The 23,565-nt window shown below is 44.0% G+C and overlaps 1 protein-coding gene across 1 annotated transcript; it reads right to left on the reverse strand.

The window, feature by feature from the left end:
- Positions 1-179: 179 nt before the first annotated feature.
- Positions 180-22,560, reverse strand: HHLA1 (HHLA1 neighbor of OC90). The gene is made up of 16 exons (XM_065902708.1): positions 22,482-22,560; positions 21,275-21,334; positions 19,968-20,024; positions 18,612-18,692; positions 18,032-18,115; positions 17,573-17,656; positions 14,277-14,360; positions 14,012-14,068; positions 13,814-13,906; positions 10,682-10,945; positions 8,564-8,809; positions 7,352-7,420; positions 6,947-7,021; positions 3,712-3,868; positions 1,416-1,498; positions 180-223 (listed from the first exon to the last, which is right to left on the reverse strand). Exons 1-16 carry the CDS (start codon positions 22,558-22,560, stop codon positions 180-182), a joined length of 1,617 nt encoding a protein of 538 aa, XP_065758780.1.
- Positions 22,561-23,565: the final 1,005 nt, after the last annotated feature.

Genomic DNA, 23,565 nt, shown 5'->3' on the forward strand with positions numbered 1-23,565 from the left:
CTTCAGTACGTGACACAGGAGAGAAAGAGATGCTGCTTCCAAAAAGACCCACATTCAATTAATTGATGATCTAGAGCTGGAGCCTGGGTGAATTCTGCAAATGCCGGCAACATGGGCCAGGGGCCAGGGTGAACAGAGGTCGCCCAGGGTGTCGTGAGGCCCTGTTGTTTTTTCAAGACTCAAACAGACTTGCAGATGTTCTCAAGGCACTTTTGTTTTAAGGCTGGAAAAAAAAAGAAGAGAGAGAAGGGAAATACAGAGAAATACAGAGAAATAAATTCTGGCTCAGGCTCCTCCTAGAGGGGTGCGGCAGTGCACTGGACAGGGTGTCGCTCAGAGTCAATGTCAGAGAATGAAGGAGCTCATGCAAGTACTTCCCTGGCAGTCCAGTGGTCAAGACTCCACTTTCCGGGCTTCCCTGGTGGCTCAGTGGTAAAGAATCCGCCTGGCAATGCAGGAGACATGGGTTCGATCCCTGGTCCGGGAGGATTCCATGTGCCACGGAGCAACTAAGCTCGTGTGCAGCAGCTATTCAGCCTGTATTCTTAGAGCCCGAGAACCACGACTGCAGAAGCCCACGTGCCCTGGAGCCCGAGATCCACAAGAGAAGCCACTGCAATGACAAGCCTGCACACCTAGAGAGTAGCCCTGTTCTCTGCAACTAGGGAAAAGCCCGCACAGCAATGAAGACCCGGCACAGCCAAATATAAATTAATTAATTAGCTAAATAAAACCACAAGGAAGGACTGGAGGACTGCATTGTTTTTTGTTTGACTGTTGTAATATAATGCACAACCATATGACCACTCGGCCTATATTTGAGTTATGTTTCAAATGGGGTTTTCCAGAGTTCAACTTGGTTCCATGATTTTCAGAAAGCCAGATTTCCTTGACCAGACAGTTCAGGAAGATGGAACAATAAAATGGCCAAACTGTTGCTTTGGGGAACAAACTACATCAGCAATTTTTGTCAGCAGGAGTGAAAATTAAAACGAAGATGTCTGGCCTCGGAGGATGCCTGAGGACAAGGACAGAGGTACCCTACCTCCCACTTGTAGCAGGTCAGGCTGCCTTCTTTTTCTTGAATTATGTGTACACTCTTTGTTCTGCTCAGGCATTTGAGTGCTTACATGGTGATTATCTCCTGTTTCATTTGTCTTTGTCTTTAGAGCTTACAGGGAGACTCAGAGAGGGGAAGAGGCTTGCCCAAGAGCACACAGAAAGAAACAATGCTTTGCTGGGCTGACTCCTACTTTTTTTTGTTTCCAAACTGTTAGGCGAAGGGAACTCAGAAATACTCTAGTCTTTTTGTCTAGGATTCATGATCGCTAGATGAGTTACACCTCGTCCTACTGATACTGTGCTAAGGCAGAGTTCTAGACATTTTTCGTAAAATAGTCTGGCTGTGCACTTACTGTGTGAATGGAATACCCTTTTCACCCTCTGACAGATGTATGTTGCATTCTTCAGAAACCAGGAATAGTAGTCAAGACAATACCTAAAGATTGAAATCACAGTTGAGAGTAATTATTATCCTTTGTGGCTATTAGAAGAGAACCATCTAAAAAAGAAACTCATAATGGCTAATTATTCACAACAAAGAATTCTCTCTCTCCATCTTTATAGGCTGTGGGAGGAAAGGAAGAGAATGAGTCTTCATAGGAAAAAGTTCAGACTTTAGAGTCAGAAAGACTTATTCTTAGTTCTACCATCAGGACTTGCCAGGACGTGTGACTTCAGGCTGATTACTTAATCCTTCGAGCCTTAGTTTTTTTCACATATAAACAAAAGACAATAATAGAATCTTCACTCATAGGGTATCCTGCGGATGACAGGAGATACTGTTTGCAAAGTTCCCCAGCAGTGCCAGAATTACCCTAAGAGATCAATCAGTGGTGATATTCATCTATTTTTGTGTGAGGTGGTCAGAGTAAAGGGCTGTTAGAGTTAACCATGCAGCCAGTACCTAGCAAGACAATATTCTGCTCTTGGCTGGTGACTGTAGAGATTGCTTCAAAGGGCTTCAGTGAAAAGGTCACACATATCATTAGGAAGAAGCATTTTCTGTGCAAGTTGTATCACTGGCTCGATGCCGGACTCTGGGAATCCGCTTCCTTGTCAATCCTTCACCTGATATACAAGGAGGCTGGGCTAAACATTCTCCAATCGCTTCCATCTCTGTCATTCTGTGATTCTAGGACCTTTTGTACTGTGCTAAGTTGCCTCAGTCGTGTCTGACTCTTTGCAGCCCTGTGGACTGTGGCCCACCAGGCTCCTCTGTTCATGGGATTCTCCAGGCAAGAGTACTGGAGTGGGCTGTCATGCCCTCCTCCAGGGGATCTTCCTGACCCAGGGGTTGAACTTGCATCTCTTATGTCTCCTGAACTGGGATGGGGGGGTCTTTACCACTAGTGCCATCTGGGAAGCTTCTGGGGAGCAGCCTATTGCTCATGTAGAGCTTGGCAGTAAAGGTTTCCCAGGTTCTATCACCTTCAATTTACCTGGAGAAGGAAAATCCCTGGGAAATTCTGTGGACAGAAGAGCCTGGTGAGCTATAGTCTATGGGGTGCAAAAGAGCCAGATATTACTTAGTGACTAAACAATAGACAGAATTATTCTCTTCTAATAAATCATACCAGGCTGAGGGCATTGGCTTAAAGCTCAACATTCAGAAAACTAAGATCATGGGGTCTGGTCCCACCACTTCATGGGAAATAGATGGGGAAACAGTGGAAACAGTGGCTGACTTTATTTTTTAGGGCTCCAAAATCACTGCAGATAGTGATTGCAGACATGAAATTAAAAGATGCTTACTCCTTGGAAGGAAAGTTATGACCAACCTAGACAGCATATTAAAAACCAGAGACATTACTTTGTCAACAAAGGTCCGTCTAGTCAAGGCTGTGGTTTTTCCAGTAGTCATGTATGGATGTGAGAGTTGGACTATAAAGAGAGCTGAGTGCCAAAGAATTGATGCTTTTGAACTGTGGTGTTGGAAAAGACTCTTGAGACTCCCTTGGACAGCAAGGAGATCCAACTGGTCCATCCTAATGGATATCAGTTCCGAATACTCATTGGAAGGACTGATGTTGAAGCTGAAACTCCAATACTTTGGCCACCTGATGTGAAGGGCTGACTCATTTGAAAAGACCCTGATGCTGGGAAAGATTGAGGGCAGGAGGAGAAGGGGACGACAGAGGATGAGATGGTTGGATGGCATCACTGATGCAATGGGCATGAGTTTGAGTAAACTCTGGGAGTTGGTGATGGACAGGGAGGCCTGGCGTGCTGGGCTTCATAGGGTTGCAGAGTCAGACACGACTGAGTGACTGAACTGAACTGAACTGAGGGCACTGGGGCTCAGGGCCACTCAAAGCCCTCTGTAATTATTCCAGCAGATGAAACACAGTGCAACACAATTCCAGCAGATTTGTAACAGTAGACGCAGCAAGTCAGCTTGACAACACGACTGCACTGTGGCACGCCAATCCCCTTGGCTCTGGGGACCCAGAAATGAATGGGGTTCCATCCTGGCTCTCAAGGAGGTGACAGCGCAGCAGAAGGCCTACGGGGGAGGGCATTCCTCAGGGTGCCGCTGTCACCTGTGTGTTAGTTACTTAACGCCTGGCCGCCTAGTAGCCTGCAGAGGAGCCAGCAGAGTCAGAAGCCTGTAAATACTGGATGCAAAGAGTAGTGAGTGGCTCAGGTTACCTCCTGGCCTCCATCCCAGGCTCTCTCTTCTGGCTTGTGCAGAGGCATTGCTGGAAGAAGCGGCACAGCTCCATCAGACAAGGGTTGAGCTTCTGCACTGTCAGCGCAAGGGGAGAAGCGGTCCTAGCCCCCTCCTTAGGGAGCGGCTCAGGACACCCTGGAAGATGCAATCCCAGACCAGTCACATCAACAAGCATTTAGCAAGCATCTTCCCTGCAATGCAGGAGACCCCGGTTTGATTCCTGGGTTGGGAAGATCCCCTGGAGAAGGGATAGGCTACCCTCTCCAGTATTTTTGGGCTTCCCTTGTGGCTCAGCTGGTAAAGAATCTGCCTGCAATGTGGGAGACCTGGGTTCAATCCCTGGATTGGGGAGATCCCCTGGAGAAGGAAAGTGGATCCCCACTCCACTATTCTGGCCTGGAGAATTCCACTGACTACAGTCTACGGGGTCGCAGAATCAGACACGACTGAGCGACTTTCACTTCATTTCACTTCCTTTTGTTAGGGACTGTGCTGGGTGAATATTGTCTTGCCCCCAGTCTCAGGTAGCCCTGGACCAACAGGTAAACATGGCCTTGCTTCACCCTGACTATTAAAGTTGCTGTGAGAGATCCTGGAGAGAGAGGAAGAAAGGTGAGGGACCGATTCCTGGAGGAAATCAGAGATGGTCTCCCTGAAAATTCCTAGAGAAACTTTACATTCCTCATTAGATGGATGGGATGATGGATAGCTAGAGCTACATAGAGGTAGATAATATGGGTAGAGATGGGCTTTCTAGGTGGCTCAGTGGTAAAGAATCCCCCTACCAATTCAGGAGACATGGGCTCAATCCCTGATTTGGAAAGATCCCTTAGAGAATGAAATGGCAACCCACTCCAGTAACCTTGCCTGGGAAATGCCATGGCCAGAGGAGCCTGGTGGGCTACAGTCCATGCAGTTGCAAAAGAGTCGAACATGACTTAGTGACTAAAGAACAACAATAGACACAGATATAAACCCAGAGTGTTTTTGTTTAGTTACTAAGTCACGTCCAACGCTTTGCAACCCCATGGACTGTAGTCTGCCAGGCTCCTCTGTCCTTGGAATTCTCCAAGCAAGGATACTGGAGTGGGTTGCCATTTCCTTCTCCAGAGATAGATCCAGAGAGATACAGCCAACATGTTTTCTAAAATTCAGTCTGACCACTGCCCCCATCCGCACCTCTCATGTGTTTCTTTAGAACCTGGAGAGAAAAGGGCTGTAATTTCCTACGGCAGCATAATCAAATCTTTGTGTCTGAAAGGCCCATTCACCATTCACTGCAGGTTTAGAGCAGCGCCAAGGCAGATCTTAGGTGATATGAAAAAGGAAACGGTGCAGGGTCCAGCAATTTAATAATGCCGTGTTGACATGTGGCTGGATGGTGCGGGAACATTCAGGAAACTAATCTTGAAAGGCAGCCAGGAGTGAGAGGGACCTGAGAACTCAACCACCTTTGAAAGACTCACATTATATCCATTTCTATCTTCTGCAAACTGGCTCCAGAGAAACAGAGGAGAGAGTTGGACCTTCAAAAGTTGGGAAAATGCAGCTTAGACCACAGAAGCCCCAAGTTCTGAACCTCTTTCAGGAGTCCTGAAAACCCACATGCAAGGTCAAAACAGGTTTTCCTCTTGAATTCCGTAAGAATGGAGTACACACCAACAAGGTCCTACCGTAGAGTACAGAAAACTGCTCGGTGTTGTGAGGCAGCCTGGGTGGGAGGGGAGTTTAGGGGAGAACGGACACGTGTATGTACAGCTGATTCTCTTCATTGTTCACCTGAGACTGTGACAATATTGGTAATCTGCTGTACTCCAAAGCTAAAAAAAGAAAAGAACAAAGTGTACCTACGGGGGTGGCCTTTCAAACAGAACAGAAGTTAATGGCACTCAGCAGCTGGGAGAAAGAAATTTTCCTTTTTTGTAAGGGCTTGACAGATGTAAGTTTTTATATATAAAATGGATAAACAATAAGGACCTACTATATAGCACAGAAAACTGTATTTGATATCTTATGATAACCATAATGGAAAGGAATATTACAAAACATATATATTGCATATATGTATGTAACTGAACCACTTTGCCTTGTAGCAGTGATTAACATGACATTGCAAACCAACTATACTCCAATTAAAAATTTTTAAAGTTTTATTCTATGTGCATGCATTGCCTACATTAAAAAAAAACATGTTTTAAAAGAAATAAAAATAAGATTAAAACATTAAAAATTAAAAAAAAGAAAATAGGGCTTGATGACACCAATATAAGTTTTTCTAGTTTGCATGGGCTGCAAAAGAACTTCTAAGGGTCATTTTGTTTTAATTTTTCAGATGAAAATCCTTGAGTTGTTTTATTTGATAATAATGATTGTCAGCTTCTTTAAGTAACTGTAACAGTCTTTTTAAACAAATTATTTATTTACTTGGCTGCACCAGGTCTTAGTTTCAGCATGTGGGATCCAGTTCCCTGACCAAGGATCAAACACAAGCTACCTGCATTGGGAACAAGGAGTCTTAGCCACCGGACAACTAGGGAAGTCCCTCTTTTTTCTTTTTATTGTTAAAGTTATCCCAGTTCTTTTTCTTTTTAACTGAAGTATAATTGCCTTAATGGTTACATATTGTATGATCATAGTAATATAACTTTTGGGGGGGCAGCACCATGGAGCATGTGGGATCTTAGTTCCCCGACCAGGGATCAAACTCATACCCCTTGCATCCCTGCTTTGGAAAAGCATAGTCTTAACCAGTGGACTGTCAGGGAAGCCCCGGGGGTTGAAATCTGGAGTCATCCTTTTCTCCTTCCTCTCTTTCTGCTAACATTATGTTCAATGTAAGAATGGCTTCCATTTGCAAAGCATACAGCACTTTCTCAACGAGCGTTCATTCAATAAAAGTTGTTTGAATTAAGTTATATGGTGCTCTCCAGTTCCAAATCACTTCCACACACATTATCTTACTCAATACAAAACCCTGCAGAGGAAAGACATTTTTAGTGCCCACAATAATTATTATCATTCTTATTTTACAGCAGAGGAAACTGAATTCTGGAATTTGAGTGCAGGAGGGTACCTCACCAGTAAATAGCAGAGCTAGGATTTAATCCCAGCAGTCTGAATCGAAATTTATCAAACAAACCTCTTTTTATTATACTACACAACTTCATCCAAAACAAACAAAAGCTATAGGAGCGACAGGGCGCTGGTACGTACTTGAAAATTGGTGGGTTCCTGGGATCAAGGCTGACTCTTCTCCAGGTATAAAGGGCCACATGGCTGGGAGGTCACCTGCATAGGTGACAATGGCCTCACAAAGGTCAAAATGAAATGGTCTTGGGTTATACATACAACCAGAGAATCATGGCATCTTAAAGAACTCTCAAATCTATAGAGAAATTGTAGTCAAAAAAGAGGAAGTTATTTATGCAAGATTACAGGATGATTTAATAGCACAGCACAGCAAGACTTAGTTCTCCCGCCTCTTTTCCTGCTAGAATCAGTAAAATACAACAGCAAGCTTGCTCTGCCTGCAGACACCCCATCGCCTCATGCCACTGCCCCTAAACTACACTTCCCACCCAGGGTATAGCGTTTCTCTTTGCAAGACCATGTTCTTACCTGCTTGTGGATGTTTGGGGGCTGGAGCCTTGGTAGGACTTGGAGTCTGCGTGCCAGGGGTGGATGGACCTGGGATGAGAGGAGACAGAGGTGAGCTTGAGTGTCTTCCTAAGTTGCGTGAGCAGAAGTGATGCCCTGCCACCAGCCCTGCCCTGCTCATCCCCTGCTGCCTATCAAGTCAGGTACCTGGTAGGATGCTGAGCATGCAGAAATCAGTTAGAAATAGCACAGCAGCGAAGAAAGCTACAATCCACTGAACACAGTAGCCTAGAAGAAGGGCTTCTGGCTACAAGGATCAGAGGAAATCATTTTAAAAACACACAAACAAGGCTTCCCTGGTGGCTCAGTGGTAAAGAACCTGCCTGCCAATGCAGGATACATGAATTCAGTCCCTGATCCTGGAAGATCCCACATGCCAAGAGCAACCAAGCCCATGAGCCAAAACTACTGAGCCTGAGCTCTGGAGCCCGGGAGCTGCAACTACTGAGGCCCGAGCACACCCTAGAGCCCGTGCTCCACAAAAGAGAGGCCACTGCAATGAACCTGAGTACTGCATGCAACTGGAGAAAAGCCCACGAAGCAGCAAGGATCCAGGACAGCCAAAGATAAATAAACAGAATTTTACAAAGCACAGAAACCACTTTCGTCTGGTTACAGGAGTAGAAAATATGGAAAATTCATGACATTGCAGTGATGAAAAATCAAAATCCTCTCTGCTTCCCAGACACAGTCAAGGTTAACATGCTGTGGATTTCTTTTCAGACTTATTTTGGTATATTTTTTGTTTTCTGTGTATATTTATTACACACACATGCATATACACATAAATACATAAATAAACACATAATTGGAATCAGACAACAAATTTTCAGAGCTCAGGCCATCCACATATTGTGATTACATTTTAATGTGCATATCATTATATTTATATGTAAGTAATAGAGGTAGGGGGCTTCCCTGGTGGCTCAGTGGTAAAGAATCCACCTGCCAATGAAGGAGACGCAGGTTTGATCCCTGGGTCAAGAAGATCCCCTGGAGAAAGAAATGGCAACACACTCCAGTATTCTTGCCTGGGAAATCCCATGGACAGGTGGACAGAAGAGTCTGACAGAGACTAGTGGGCTACGGTCTATGGGGTCACAAAAGAGTCAGACATGACTCAGCAACTAAACAACAACAACAGTGGAGGTAGGAGTGAGCATTCTCTCTTACCTGAGGTTGGGCTGGTCTGGGATGGGGTGCCAACTGCGGCTGCTGTCCCGGTAGGAGGCTGGGAAAAGCTCCTTGTGTTCATAGTCTCCTCGGCCTTAGGAGATGTAGGCATGGAGGGAGGGGTCTCCCAGGGAGGCCCTCCAGAAGTTTTCTCACTGGTGACCTGAGCCCAGGGCGCGGGTAGAGTGGAAGCCTGTGCCGGTCTGTGGGCCGTCACCCATGGAGTTCTGGACACCTTCCTAGTAGCTGCACAATAATAGGGCGTGTACATGCTTGACTGCCTTGATTCAGATGTAAAATTGACAAGACATTGACATATAGTCAAAGGGTACATGCAATGTGCACACATAATATAGATAATCCAGGGATTTCAGCTCTATACTGAACTGGAATAAGGGGACCAAACTAAACTTAGTTTTCCTAACTACCAATTAAGAAAAAAATTCTCCAGATTCCTAGGCCACTAAACAGTCAGCTAGAGTGTGTGTTTGGGTGATGATGGACCCTGTGAAATTTAAGAAATACATTTCTAATTATGTGGCATAGTGGAACAGTTACAAGATTTAAGGTGAGGAGACCTGGAGATGTAAATTCTGCCCACAACTCCTCTGTGCTGTGAACTTTGGGGCAAGTCACAAACTCTTTTTAGCTTTACCATTAAAATGAAGGTGATGGTGATGATGACACCAGCCTGACAATATCACAGGATGGTTATTAAGACAAGTTTTTTCTTGCTGATTTTTTAAACAAAACTCATCAAATGGTTTTCACTTTCCCATTCCCATGGTAGGAATCAAAAAAAATTTTTTTTCAGATTTTTACAAAACTAAACTCCTGGGAGAATTTTAACGATATAAGTTAAGTTGGGAACAGTTGCCATTTTAAAAATGTTCAGATTTCTCACCCAGAACATGATATATCACTTTATTTAAACATGCTTTTATTACTCTTGTTAAAGTTTTAGGTAGCTTTTCTTACATAAGACTAAGCACTTTCCCCATCAGGGTGATGGCTAGGTATTTTATGATTTCCCTTGCCACCTGCAATCACATCTTTTTTCATGTTATACAAGAAAGTTTTCTTCTTTTGTATAACTGTCTAGGTGCAGATATATTACTATAAACTTTTCTAGTTAGTGAAGCTGATTCCTTCCTTTTCCTCATTTTTGTTTCCCTGCCTGCCTGACTTTTATCAATTCTCATCCTTCTCAGGGGAGCCTCTCTCTGGGTTCTCTAGAATAATAGCTCTTTGTAGGCTGAATAACAACTAATCAGTTTGCTTGCCTATGCCTCTCTCCCAGGTCTGAGAGCTCAGGAAGAAAAGAGAACATTGATAGAGCTGTGGGGTTTTTTTTAACAGCTAGCCTGGGGTCTGATATTAAATACATGCATTGACAAGTAAATGAATGAATGAATTCTGGTGACTCTGGTCCATCGTTGGAGCTCATTGAGACATAACTGTCTTTTAACGAAAGAGTTATCTCAGTTGTATCTTATTCCAAATAAGATTAGCATGCCTTTTACATTTTTAGTGGTAATACCATTGATTAGTGTCCACAAACATGATAGGAAAGGAAGAAACTTCTCAGCAGGTCATTGGCAGCAGCTTTTTACACTGACATCAAGTCATTAACATATTCTTGGCATCATTATCCAGCCAGCTACACATTAACCTAACCCTGCCTGCCATAAAATATTGAGTTCATTTCATTTCATTAGTGTGTGAATTTCAGGAGAGAGATTCCCAACTGCTTTGCTGAAATAAAAATACCTGATGTTACAATATAATACAATTATGTAAGATATTATTATTGGGGGATGCTTGCATGAAGTGCACCAGGAAGCTTCTGTACTATTTTTGCAACTGTGAATGTTGAATTATTTTAAAATAAAAATGTTATAAATATAAACATTAGAAAGACATTATACCAGTGATATTTGTCACCTTTGCTTATATATATTTGACGCAGACTGGCTCACATCTCTTATTTAAGGGATGTTGAAGAAAGGGGTTGGTGGAGAAAGGATAAAGGAAGCATTTCTCTTATTTATCTGAGCCCAGAGGGAACTGGGGTGGGGGCGCAAACAAGACAGGAGAGGAAAGGGTGAGAAATCTTACCGGAGGCTGGGAGGGTGGGAGAGGCCGTGTCCAGGGTGGCCGTGGTTCTGTCCATGGCCTTGGTTGTGGCTCTGCTGTGAAGCTCAGGAAGCATGTTTGTGTTCAAGGTCTGCTCTTCCTCTGAAGGAGGCATTGTGTCTGTCCCAGAAGAGGTTCTCAGAGTGGACACTCCAGGCCTCTGGGTTCCATGTAGGGGGCTTGTCCTAGGTAGTGTTTGCTGGCTTGTGGGCGTGAGCTCTGAAGTCAGGGCCGACGCCCTGGTAGCTGCACGTTTAAGGAGACAGTCAACAGCAGCTTTACTATGCTGATATTTTGGACACAGAGAATTGTTGACACTGGAAGATCATTGGACGGCAAATATACAGAATACAGAGGTTCAAAATCACTCGGAACAGTACCTGACATCACCAAGAGGAGGGTTTCCCCTTGAATGAGCTGAAACTAAGCTGAAATATCAAGCTCTGAAACCACTGCAGGAAAAAGCCCTGTGCACAGAATGCAAAACTGTCAGACCGAAAGCATCAGACGCGTGACGTGTTTCCTGATCAGAACCTGACTCCCTCAGTGTCCTCGCCCACCTCGCAGCCCTTTGCCCCTCCATGGCTCTGACGTTGGTCCCTGGAAGAGTGCTTAGGTTTGCTCAAGTGCCCTGGGGTATGACTAGGCGCCAGAGGTGAAACCTGGGAACTAGGGGTTCTCAGGCAGAAACCACTTGAAAGATAGGTTCCCACAAAGACAGCATGTGCGTGCATGCCAGTTCAGTCGTGTCCGATTCTTTGTGACCCCATGGACTGTAGCCCGCCAGGTTCTTCTGTCCATGGAATTTTCCAGGCAAGAACACTGGAGTAGGTTGCCATACTCTTCTCCAGGGGATCTTCCCAACCCAGGGATCAAACCTGCATCTCCTGCATTGGCAGGTGGATTCTTTACTCACTGAGCCACCTGGGAAGCCCCCTACAAAGAAAGCAGGAAGGCTTCATTCAGAGGAAGATCCCCCCAGTGCCCTTGGATGCTCCATGAAGAGAAGGAGGAAGAGACTCAAGTTTTCACTAAGCCTACCTCGGGAGAAGGGTGGCTTAGGGAATGGGGCCCCATGTCAGGCTAGGACAGGCTCCCAGTAGCCCATAAGGTCCAATCCTCTGGATAGACAAAGGCTGGCCTGCAGACAGGTGGGGTTTCACCCCTAGTTGCCTGTTTGGCAGGTAACTATGTGTTGGGCACAAGAAGTGCAATTGCAGAAGGCAGGCCTGCAGCCTCATTTCTTCTCTCTTGCCTTACTTCTGGACTCAGCATCACCCCCACATGCACCAGAAGCCTGGTCCTTGCTCCCAGACGAAGGGACATGGGGCTGAGTGCCTGCCAATCAAACCATCACCCAGACAGGGTGATGACCTTGATCAACATGTCCACACTTTCTCTCTTACCAAGCAGCTGTTGTTTGGAAAATTTTACAGAAAGAGCACAAAAGGGGAGACTTAATTGAGACTGGGAGTGGACAGTCATGGAAGGACTCTCTGAAGAAGTGAGATTGGCTTAACCCTCAGATCTGTCCTCAGAATTGAAAGGAACCCACCAATGGCCCATTGCATCTCTTTATCAAGCACAAGTTGATAACTTCCACAGCTAAGAGATGCCCTTCAATAAGGGGCTTCCCAGGTTGCACTAGTGGTAAAGAACCTGCCTGCCAATGCAGGAGACATAAGAGACGTGGGGTTTGATCCCTGAGTTAGGAAGAGCCCCTGGAGGAGGGCATGGCAACCCACTCAAGTATTCTTGCCTGGAGAATCCCAGGGACAGAGGAGCCTGGTGGGCTATACTGCATGGGGTCATAAAAGAGTTGGACATGACAGAAGCGACTTAGCACACCCTCACACCCTACCTACAATAAATACCAATCAAGGCAGCCTTGTAAAGTGGAATTGGAGTTGATTGCAAACTTCATTTCACTCCAAGGAACACTGATGAAGAACCTACTGTGCACAAAGAACAGTGCGAGGCATCAAGACGAAGGCAGACCATGGAGCTAAAGAAGGCTCAGCCTCTGCCTTCAAGTGATTCCTTGAGGAGGCACACAGATAAAGTCATCTGTGATTCAACCTGGAGTAACAGAGAGTCCAAATGAGTGCTGTAGAATTACAGAGGACAGAAGACTAATTTTGGTTAGGTGATTTTGTTGGAAAGAGGAGTCAGTAGCTGAGTTAGCCATTGACAGACAAATTGGATTCTGAAATATGGAAAAGTAGGGAAGTTCCATTCTGGGATAACAGCAAAATCCCAAAGATGTGGAGACGTATGCCATCTGCAAGAAGAGGCAGGGGTTTCAATAGAGTTTTAGGAAGAGATTTAGGAAGAGAGTAGATGAGTGTGGGCTTGATGATAGAGAAATGTAAACTCCTTGCTAAGGACTTAGGACCCTCTGCTGCTGAACTAGGAGTTCTGAGCAGTAAAAAGATATAACCCAATCATATTATCACTCTTTTGGGAATGGATGGATATTTCAGAGAAATAAAGAGACTGGGTCAAAGGAGATTGGTTCAGAGGCTGCTATAGTAAAGGTAGATGATGAGAACTTGAACTAAGACCATCACAGTAGTTGCAAATGGTCTTGGAAGATCAGCCACATTGCAGACACTTTATTCTGTTAGAAATGACAGCTAAGTGTAGAAGAGAAAGCTTTAAGGTGACCCAAAATGCCACCTGGTGCCCGAGAAGATGCAGGAAGATGGGTAGGTGTGAGTATGGAGGGGCAGATGGCGTCTGGGTATTACAGATTGGCAATGTTTATAATAGGGTCACAAATTCAAATACCTACAAGAGTCAGGTTGTTTATATAAGAAAAGAAGTGCAAGGCCACAGGGAGACATGAGGGCAATGGAAAAGAGGAGAAGGGGTCTCTCCTAACAGGGGGGATGGCAGTTCAACTCCATTTGCTTGTCGCCAGGGGTGAGAGGGCAGATCCAGGGCTGTCAGTTCTTTGCAAAAAAAAAAAAAAAAAAAAATCTAGAAATCCAAAAAAATTTGAATGACAAAATCCTCTGGTTTTAACACCATACAGCTAATAGCGTTCAATCTTCAGCTTGCTAGCTGGGACCCTGGTCTGGAGATTCTATTGTAGGAGTTTGGGAGGGTTGCACTCACCCAGAACACCAGATATGTTGCTAGTAAATGTGTAATTGATAACAGGGGACTTTTCCACCAGCTCCCAGAAGTCAGAAAGATTCCGTCCTGCAGAAACCACACCAACAGGGTCAAATCTTGGGCTTACCTGTTGGAGAGTTTGTGTGTAATTCTCAGCTCAGAGAGCTGGTCAAAGAATGACTGGTGGCTCACCTGACTTTCCTGTCATCACGCAGATGAAGATGCAGTCGGATTCACTCGTTTGACTCACTGCAAGACAGACCAGGACACAGCGGGACTTAGCAATGGGTCTCAAGCTGTTAAGTCTTTGGTTGAAATGAAAATCAAGTTGGAAATTTCTAGCACCAGTTGTTACAGGAAAATAAGGCTAACTCCTTATTTAGGAGCCCTGCTTTTTCATATTCCATGGTGAGTGCCAAATGTCAATATTTGCCAAGCATTTTCAAGATGAGCACACCTGAGAGGATGGAAGTTGACTTAAAAATCTCTGTGAGGTAGCTGCTAGAATTTCCAATGATGTCCACCAGGAGGGCAGTGAAATCTGTAAGACAGATTGAGGGAGGTTACATTTCTGAAACTTGGTTTAAGTTTCAGAGCCATGAGAGGAAAAGTAGATTGCATGTGGATTTTTCAAAGTAAATTTTACAAGTTTGATTTAGTTCAGTGTATTGAGGGAAACTAAATATTACCAGTTTCTTTTTAAATCTTAATTTTAGGCAGGCAGGAAACCTTTGGATCTACCACTATAATCTGCTTTCTTCTCCCATTTCCTTCCCCGTCTGCACCACACCGCCGTTCCCCCTGCCCCCCACCACCCAAACCCTTCTCTGCCAGTACCAAAGAGCTGTGCAAGACCAGAGTATTGAGTAATAAAAAAATCAGTAATTTTTCTGATTTGTTTCCCTTACACCTCACTATTTCATCTGATTGATTTAGAACACCAAATTCACTGGATAGGAAGCAGTTCTACAGACATGGGGTGTAAATTTAAGTAACTTCGGATTTTCAAAATGGTATCAAATCTAGTGGTGGATTATAAATGACAGACTACCAAAGGAGACAAGAACTCTACACAAATTAGAAAAGGAAGCTCTTCTCCTGCCCTCCATGCTAAGAAGTCTGATGGGAGGAGCCTGAGAGAATTTTACCCCATTTCAAGTTATGAAATTCTCTGAGTGCATTCTGAACAAGTCTTAACATGGCGGGCGCCGCTGACCGATTAAAGTTCCTAATACACTTCCTATGCACACAGCTGCCTTCTCCTCTGCTGTCCATTTATCGTTTTCCAGGACCCAGCAAGCTTTTGCTTCTACCACAAGGAGTATTTATTCTAGGAGCCCCAAACAGTGAATTTTTAAAGAAACTTCTGAGGTCCCGTGGATAGTTTCCCATCATGCCTTGTATAAATGATTGTTTTCAGTAATAGGGTTATGAGCTGGGGTTGGGGGCAAGCTGAGTTGAAAATATAGAACCCAGAACATTGAAAATATGGAGCTCAGAGAGGTATGAAAAGGTAATGTGACAACTGGTGAAATGTATATAGCATGTGAGGCCAACTGGAGGTGGGCGCTACCCTATCTGAGCTGGAGCCTTGGTGCCATGCATGGGTTCACGGTTAGTCTCCTGGAGGGTGTTGTGGTGGTGCATCTACACAGTATGGACACTTGGCCCTGAAGAAGGTAGGCATCCTTCTTTATGTCTGTTTAGACCAGTCTGTCCCTAGTCACACTGGTAAATGTAAAAACTGAAGAGTGGAAGTATTTTATTTCTCATGCCATCTATTTTCTTTCTATTTCTCAACTCTCCATTGTTATTAATTCATTCATCTAACAAACTTTCATTGAGTGTCTACCATATGGCAGACATCACTGAGGCACTGGAGGACTGTGTAAGACCCCATCTCTGCCCATCAGGAGCTGAGATTAGTGGGAGAGACAGACTCATAAAGAGACCAAGAAACTTCAATCCACAATTGCAGTCCACTATTAATATCACATACATCACATAACAAGAGTCCCTTGGAAAGCAAGGAGCTCAAACTAGTCAATCTTAAAGGAAATCGACCTGAGTACTCTTTGGAAGGACTGATGCTGAAGCTGAAGCTCTGATACTTTGGCCACCTGATACAAACAGCTGACTCATTGGAAAAGCCCCTGATGCTGGCGAAGATTGAAGGCAGAAAGAGAAGAGGGTGATAGAGAATGAGACAGTTGGTTGGCATCACCAATGGACATGAACTTGGGCAAATTCCAGGAGATGGTGAAAGACAGGGAAGCCCAGCATGCTACAGTCTGTTGGGTCATGAGAGTCTGACACCACTTGGTGGCTGAACAACATTAATATCACATAGAAGCTATGAGCATGGCTTTGGAACCCAGACACCAAGGATGGAGTTCAAGTTCTGTGCAAGCTTCAGAGAGATGAGGAAATTTCCCAAGGTCTTAGAGTATTTGGCAGGGCTTGAATTCGAGCTGAGGGCTGCCTTGTGCTAAAGCCCCAGTTCTGAAGATTTCTACCACTGCTCATACACATCGCTTACTCAATATATTTGTTAACTCTCCCTTTAGAACTGCTCCCAAGTCGGGTCCTCGGCTTGGAAGAAAATCAGTTATCACTGCCTTGAAGACATTTTTTGTTTTGGTGAAAATGTGCATTATCCAATTGATTAACAACACGTAGATGAATGATTTCAACTACTTTCATATATAATAGGAAGTAGGGGAAAGTTCCTTTTGTCTATCTAATTGGTAATGACTTACGAATGTCTCAGTACTCAGCGTCGACAAGGGTGAGGAAAAGCTCACACTTTCAAACACTATTGGTAAGAGTGTAAACTTATGCAAGATTTCTAGAGGAATGTTTAGTGATGTGAACCATCACAAGTCCCCCTTCCTGTCAGACAACAATTCTGTCTTGAAGACTTTATTCTATATAGGTAATTGGACAAATACTCCAAGTGATTGTACTCAGGTACTCATCACAGCACTGTTGAGAATGGCAAAAAAAGGGTTCGCATCAGGAGGAGATAAATTAAATAAATTATAGTATATTTTTTCAATGAACATTATGAGTTCATATGAGGGATAATGCATATTTAAATTCATTGGAATGGAATTTTTTTTAAGACCTGCTGATTAGTTTAAATAAGATTATAAAACATCATAGAAAACACGGCAGATACATGAATATACTGTCTTTGAAAAAAAAAAATCAGACAATATCAGGTTCCTTTAATCAACACTCTTCTATTTCATACCTAGACTCTAATCTTCTTTTTGGAGGTAATCACCCACCCGGTGTTCAGATAGGCATATATTTTTTCATCAGTGCTATTTTACTCAATTTATTTATTTTGCAAGTTCCTTTTTCTAATTGAAAATGTCATGGAAATATTTCCATACACAGACCAAATCTGGTCACATGTACATATTTATGTACTGTCTATGGCTGCTTTCCAAGATCTAATTATACAGCAGAGTATTCAACCATTTTCCTGATGATGGGTGTTTAGATCATTCTCAGATTTTGCTCTTAAACAATGATACATTTATTCTTGCCCCTCTGCACAGATAAAACTATTCCTTGGTAGAAAACCAAGAAAGGAAATTTCTGGGATAATGAATGTGCACGTATTTAAGCATAATAGATATCATTGCATTTTCTTATTTTAGTCTGAGGAGAAAAAAAAATTTCTCCTTATCTAAAAGGGCACAAGCAAAATCAGTTGCAAGCCTCATGATGAGTTGTACCAACCTGACAAATCGTTGGTTCGGTTGTTTAAGCAGTAGCAGTACCGCGTGGGGAAGTTGGCTGGATCCACAGTCTTCAGGTTGGAAACTGTGAAGAGACACGCAGTACACAGCAGCCCTGACACATAGCCTGGCCCTGCCTGTCCATCACTTACCACTCTCACCACCAAGGAGAGCTTGGGGAGGGCAGAAGGGCAGGATGGATGGGGACTTTGGGGTTGGCAGATGCAAACCATTAATATGGAATGGATAAACAACACGATCTTACTGCACAGCACAAGGAACTATATTCAATATCCTGTGATAAATCATAATTGGAAAAGAATATGAAAAAGTGTATATATATACATATATATATATCTCTGAATCATTTAGCTATATAGCAGAAATTAACACAACACTGTAAATCAACTATACTTCAATAAAATAAATTAAAAATAAAAGAAGAGCTGGCAGCACTTACTGTTATAAATGGCCACAGAAAACTTGTGGAAGGCAAATGAACTGTAGGAAGTGACACTCAACAAGGAGAAGAAGTTCTTGCTATCTGCGAAAGATACCGAGATAAAGAAAGAGCAAATGCCCACCAACAATATTGAACAGTAATAGAAATTACTAAACTGATCATAGAGGTTAATAACACAATGAACAAATAAAAATAAAATGATAAACATTGAAAATAATAAAAATCAAATCAAAACAAACCCCCAAATGCAAAAATACATGTCCCTTGACTATATTTCTTGATGGATCTTTAAACTGGCAATTCTCTCACAATATAGCTATGATTAGAGATGACGACACAGGTGCTGTGTTTGGAACTCATCTTGCTCTCAAAATGCTGGCAGGCCTCCTACTTCATTTGGATGTTTTCAATCTCATCATGAGTTAAGTAGGACACACATCCTCCACTCAGAACACAAGGGAGTTGAGATAAGCAGAAACAGGGTGGGTCTTGCCCGGGTCATGGAGAGTCCAGAAGTGAAGCAGGAACAAGACAAAAATGAACCTGAATTGTGCTTAAAAAAGAAAAAAATGGCTACCTTTTAAAGCTCTATTCAGCATCCCATTCACCAGCTCTGTGAGGTTAAGTGCAGACAGATCGACTGACCTTGCAGGCAGTTCTGAAAGAGATTCAAAGATAATGTCACCAGCAGGCCTTTCTTGGCAACAGAAAAAGTTCCTCATTTCCAGCATTCAGGCAGATGCGCCTCCTGTTTGGACATGAACTCACACTCTGTTTTGGGCACAAGGATTTGGAAGATAAAAGGCAGTTCCTGTCCTCAGGAGGTGACAGCTAATGACATACACAGTGACAAGCAAGAGTAGAAAGGAGAGGTTTGGGTGAAACACAAGGAACACTTATTTTAGGGAATAGTGTACCTCTGCAAGTGGAGAGAGTAGAGATTGGCAGGGGATGCTTGTATGTAATGTATCAGCTCCAGGAAATTCCAGGAGTTCTCAAAGTTCTATATAATACAAATAATGACATTGTCTAACAGAGAGGCTCAGATCCTGGCTGACCGTTTGCCTCACCAGAAAGACTTTGTTTTCAATTCCAGAATTCTGATGTTTGAATTCCACCCTCAGAGATTCAGACTTAATAGCGTCCAGACATCAGTGGCTTCCCAGGTGGTGCTAGTGGTAAAGAATCTGCCTGCCAATACAGGAGACTAAGAAACCCGGGTTCGATCCCTAGGATGGGAAGATCCCCTGGAGAAGGCAAAGGCAACCCACTCCAGTATTCTTGCCAGGAGAGTCCCATTAACAGAGGAGCCTGGCGGGCTACTGTCCATAGGGTCACAAAGAGTTGGACATGATTGAAAACGACTTTGCACCGCACACAGCGCAGACATCAGTACCTAAATCCATTCATCCATCCATCCACCAGTTGCCCATATGTTGGCAGTGTGCAGCCAAGTGAAGAGATGTGACAAGGTGGAAACAGTGTTCAATGCTGCTTTTATGTTTTTGCAAACAGTGTCTTTTTCAACTCTTACTTAATGTTCAAATAATTGTGCTAAAGCGATCTGAGGATTGGAGAGAAGCTGCAGCCCCGCTGTGGGGGTTGGTAAGTGAAAGTGAACATATTAGTCGCTCACTAGAGTCGTCTCTGACTCTTTGCAACCCCGTGGACTGCCCCACCTGGCTCCTCTGTCCACGGAATTCTCCAGGCCAGCATACTGGAGCACAATGCCATTTCCTTCTCCAGTGGATCTTCCCAACCCAGGGATCGAACCTGGGTTTCCTGCATTGCAGGCGGATTCTTTACCATCTGAGCCACCAGGGAATCCCTGGTGTTGGGGGTTGGGAATGGGGGGTCCAGTGGTAGGAGCAGTGATTTCAGTGGTCCAGGCCCCCATGGGGCACTGAGGGGTGTGTGTGAGTGTGGTACTCACCTGTAGTGTCAAGAAAAGCGATCTTTTCTCTCCTCTCTTCTTCTCTGAGGCCGGACGCTGGGAAGAGAAAAGCCTTCAGGAGAAAAATGGAGCCTTCAGCCCCAACCCCATGCTGCTGGAGAGGCCTCGGAGGTCTGGACTACAACTGCCCTCTGACATCGTGAAGGTCACCATTGCTGGATGCACTGCAATACCTCCCCCAGCCCTGGGGTTCTAGTCTCCTTGAACTGGACGTTCTCTAGAAATGCACACTTTAATCAATAGACAAGCTGATTCCCATGCAGGGCGTCTAATCCACCCCTTCTCTTTATTGGGTTGGGAAACCGAGGCTCAGAGAGCAGAAGAAACTTGCTTAAATTTGCTCGACCGAGCCCTGGTAATAAAGAGTCAGAACATACTTCCAGAAGAGGGAGTCACTTGCCCACTCAACAAATTTCATGCTGCCAAAGAAGAGAATGTCAAAGGAAATCTTGAAAACCAAAGGCGTTCATTCATTCTTTATTCTTTCAATAAATATTCACCTAGGGCCAAGCAGTACGTTAGGTGTTTGGTATCAGTAAGTCAATGGGAAAGGACCCTGTCTCCATGTCTGTAGAGCCTATTGTCTGTGGTTTAGATGGAGAAGAGACACGCATGTGTCATCCCACGAGAGGAGAGTCAAACAGGGAATATCAAGATGCTAGGAACACCTCTAGGTGTTCTAGAGGATGGATGAGACATCCCTGCAAAGCCTAGACCTGAAAGGTCAGCTGTTTTGGATTAGATGCATCTTAATCATGCTGCATCATTTACTACCATTGTTGCAATGATGACTTTTCCTGTCACATTCCAATGGACAGGTGCTTTGTACCCATTTTGTAGATGGAAAAACCAAGGCACAGAGAGACTGGAAAATGGTTCATTGTGTTACAGCATGAGTCAGGCTTTAGGACTGGTCTAGTTACCTGTTGCACCAAGCCAAGTCCCATCCTTTTCCTTCTTTACTTGTTTATTTCCAGATGCTGGAATAAAAGTTTTCATGAGTAAAATGGTATCGTGGAAGCACAGCCCCAGAAATTTATAACATCCTTAAAAGTCATCTTATCTATCACTCCCTTTGAAGGAGGAGGAATTGAAGTCCAGAAATGTTAAGTGATGTGCCTAAATCCCACATCTGGCCAATCACCCTATTTCCATCTCCCCTCCCAACCCCAGATTCTGTCAACCACCTTTCTTATCTCTGCTTCTTTAAGTCTGAAGATTTTCGATCCCTTGTAGGAGCAGCATTATACTGTATTTGCCCTAGGAAGGACTACCTGCCCATTTACCTGTTGTAGGTAGGAAGATCATGACATTTTCCTTCTCAGCTTCTCCTCTAAAGGAAGACACTAAAGTAAAAAAAAAAAAAAAAGGTTTCAGAGAAATTATAACACAGACATAATGCCAGAGAAAATTTAATCCAAAATAAGCCTTTTAAAGATGATAAAATTACAATGTGGATTTGCTTAATATCCAACATGTACCTGGCTAATTCATTTGCTAATTTAGTCATTAAATATTTATGGATTGACTATAGCAATTCTAATAGTTAATCACGCTATTAAGCATCTAGATTTTAATAGGCATTGTGTGTATTAGATACTGGGAGAGTATGATAGAACAGATAGATACAGAGTCCATCTTTAAGGAACTTAGAGTCTAGCAGGGAGGGCAGACATGAAAGAAATGAAGACCCATGAACATTATTTCAAACAACGTTAGTTATGTTGAAGGGCATTTGGAGTGCGTGGAATAGGGAGCCTGATCTAATCTCAGTGATCTGGAAGCCATCCCTGGGAGATGATTCTCCACTGAGATCTGAAAGATGAGAATATTTGAGCAGAGACAAAGCTGGTTCGGAGGATATTCAGTGTATAGATGATAGCCTGAGCCCAGGGTCTGAGATGGGTGTGAGTATTATTTTACAGACTGGAAGAAGGCCAACATGAGAAAGCAGAAAGGATGGAGACAAGGGATTGTAGGAACTGGAGCTGGGGAAGTGGGCTGGATCACGTAGAGTGTGGAAGGACTTAGGATGCTACCCAAAGAGAAGCAGTAGAAAGTCATTGATTACTTTTTGGGAGGAGGAGAAAGAAATGAAGGAGGAACTGGGGAAGTGGTGTAATGAAATGTCCGAGAGAATGCCTTAGGCCGGTGAGTGGAGAATGGAACGTGGAGAGACCAGAGAAAGAGAAGAAGCAGGGAGCTAGTTTTGGAAGCTCTCCTGGTGGTCCAGCAAACGGAAGGTGATGCTTTGGACAAGGATGGTCACTGTGGAGGGGAAGAGCATTCTGTTGCATGAATGGGACTCCAGTGCAACAGAATAAATGGGATGAGGGACAAAATCAGAAATGGGGAATTTACTACTGCCATTTTGATTAAATTTGATCATTTAAGATTCTGGGCTGAAACACTGGATGCTACAGTTCTCCAAAGAACAATGAATATCTAAACAGAGTTTATAGACCAAGACACTTGGACTTTGACCAGACCCACCTGAGTTGAAAAGGGACAGGACACACGTGAGGTCCAGGCACAGCCTCACCAGAGGACCAGGAAGCAGGAAGCCTGGCATGTTTGCATTACTCTGGCCCACCTGGAAGCAAGCAACACAAGCACTTTTGGAAGAAATCAGCTGAATTACTAACCACGTTGATGCAGAATATCCACCAGGGAAGTAATATTGAGAACACCGCATGGGGCATCATTAGAAACAACAATCTATAAAAGGCACTTGTGGTTCTGATAGGTGAGGTTATGCAGAGGTAACACATTAACTCCACAGCCTCACTGGCTGAAATCAACCACAAAAGTTCATTTCTTGTTTATAGTCTATACTTGCTGCACATCGGTGGGGAACTTGGTTCTCCAGGGTCACTCAGGTACCCCAGATAGTGGAGGCTTCACCTTCTTAATGTTCTCCATCCCTGTGGCCTCCTTAGTCATTGACTCACGGTGGCAGTGGAAGACAGAGTCGGAGGATTATACACCAACTCTTAAATGCTCTGGCAGGAAGTGACATGCTCACTTTTATTGACAGCTTTCCACCAGAATTGCTCGTGGGGTCCTGCATAACTGCAGAAAGTCTGGGAACACGGAGTGGGGGGTGCACGCATATTTAGGGAGAATCAGTGTCTCTTCCTTGGGTTCTCTGACTGTTTAGATGGGAAATGAGCTTGCCAGGTTGTGCTAGTTGTAAAGAACCTGCCCGCCAAAGCAGGAGACATAAGAGATGCGGGTTCAGTTCTGGGATTAGAAAGATCCTCTGGAGGAAGGCATGGCAGCCCAGTCTGGTATTCTTGCCTGGAGAATCCCCACGGATGGAGGAGCCTGCAGGGCTACAGTTCATAGGGTTGCAAACAGTCGGACATGACTGAAGCGACTCAGCACGTAGCACATAGATGGGAAATACCCTTCAAATACAGCATCACTGCTGCTTATAAATAGGAAAATTGTATTAATACACATGTCCATATGAGTGTTCACACTCTTTCTTTTTCTGTAGCACCGTGTGCCAGCCATTCATCAGGGAATTTGCTATGCAGAATCATATGACAGTTAAAGCTGCAAAGCTGAGACT

This window comes from Muntiacus reevesi, chromosome 12 (assembly GCF_963930625.1).
Source record: "Muntiacus reevesi chromosome 12, mMunRee1.1, whole genome shotgun sequence".
NCBI classification, from domain to species: domain Eukaryota; kingdom Metazoa; phylum Chordata; class Mammalia; order Artiodactyla; family Cervidae; genus Muntiacus; species Muntiacus reevesi.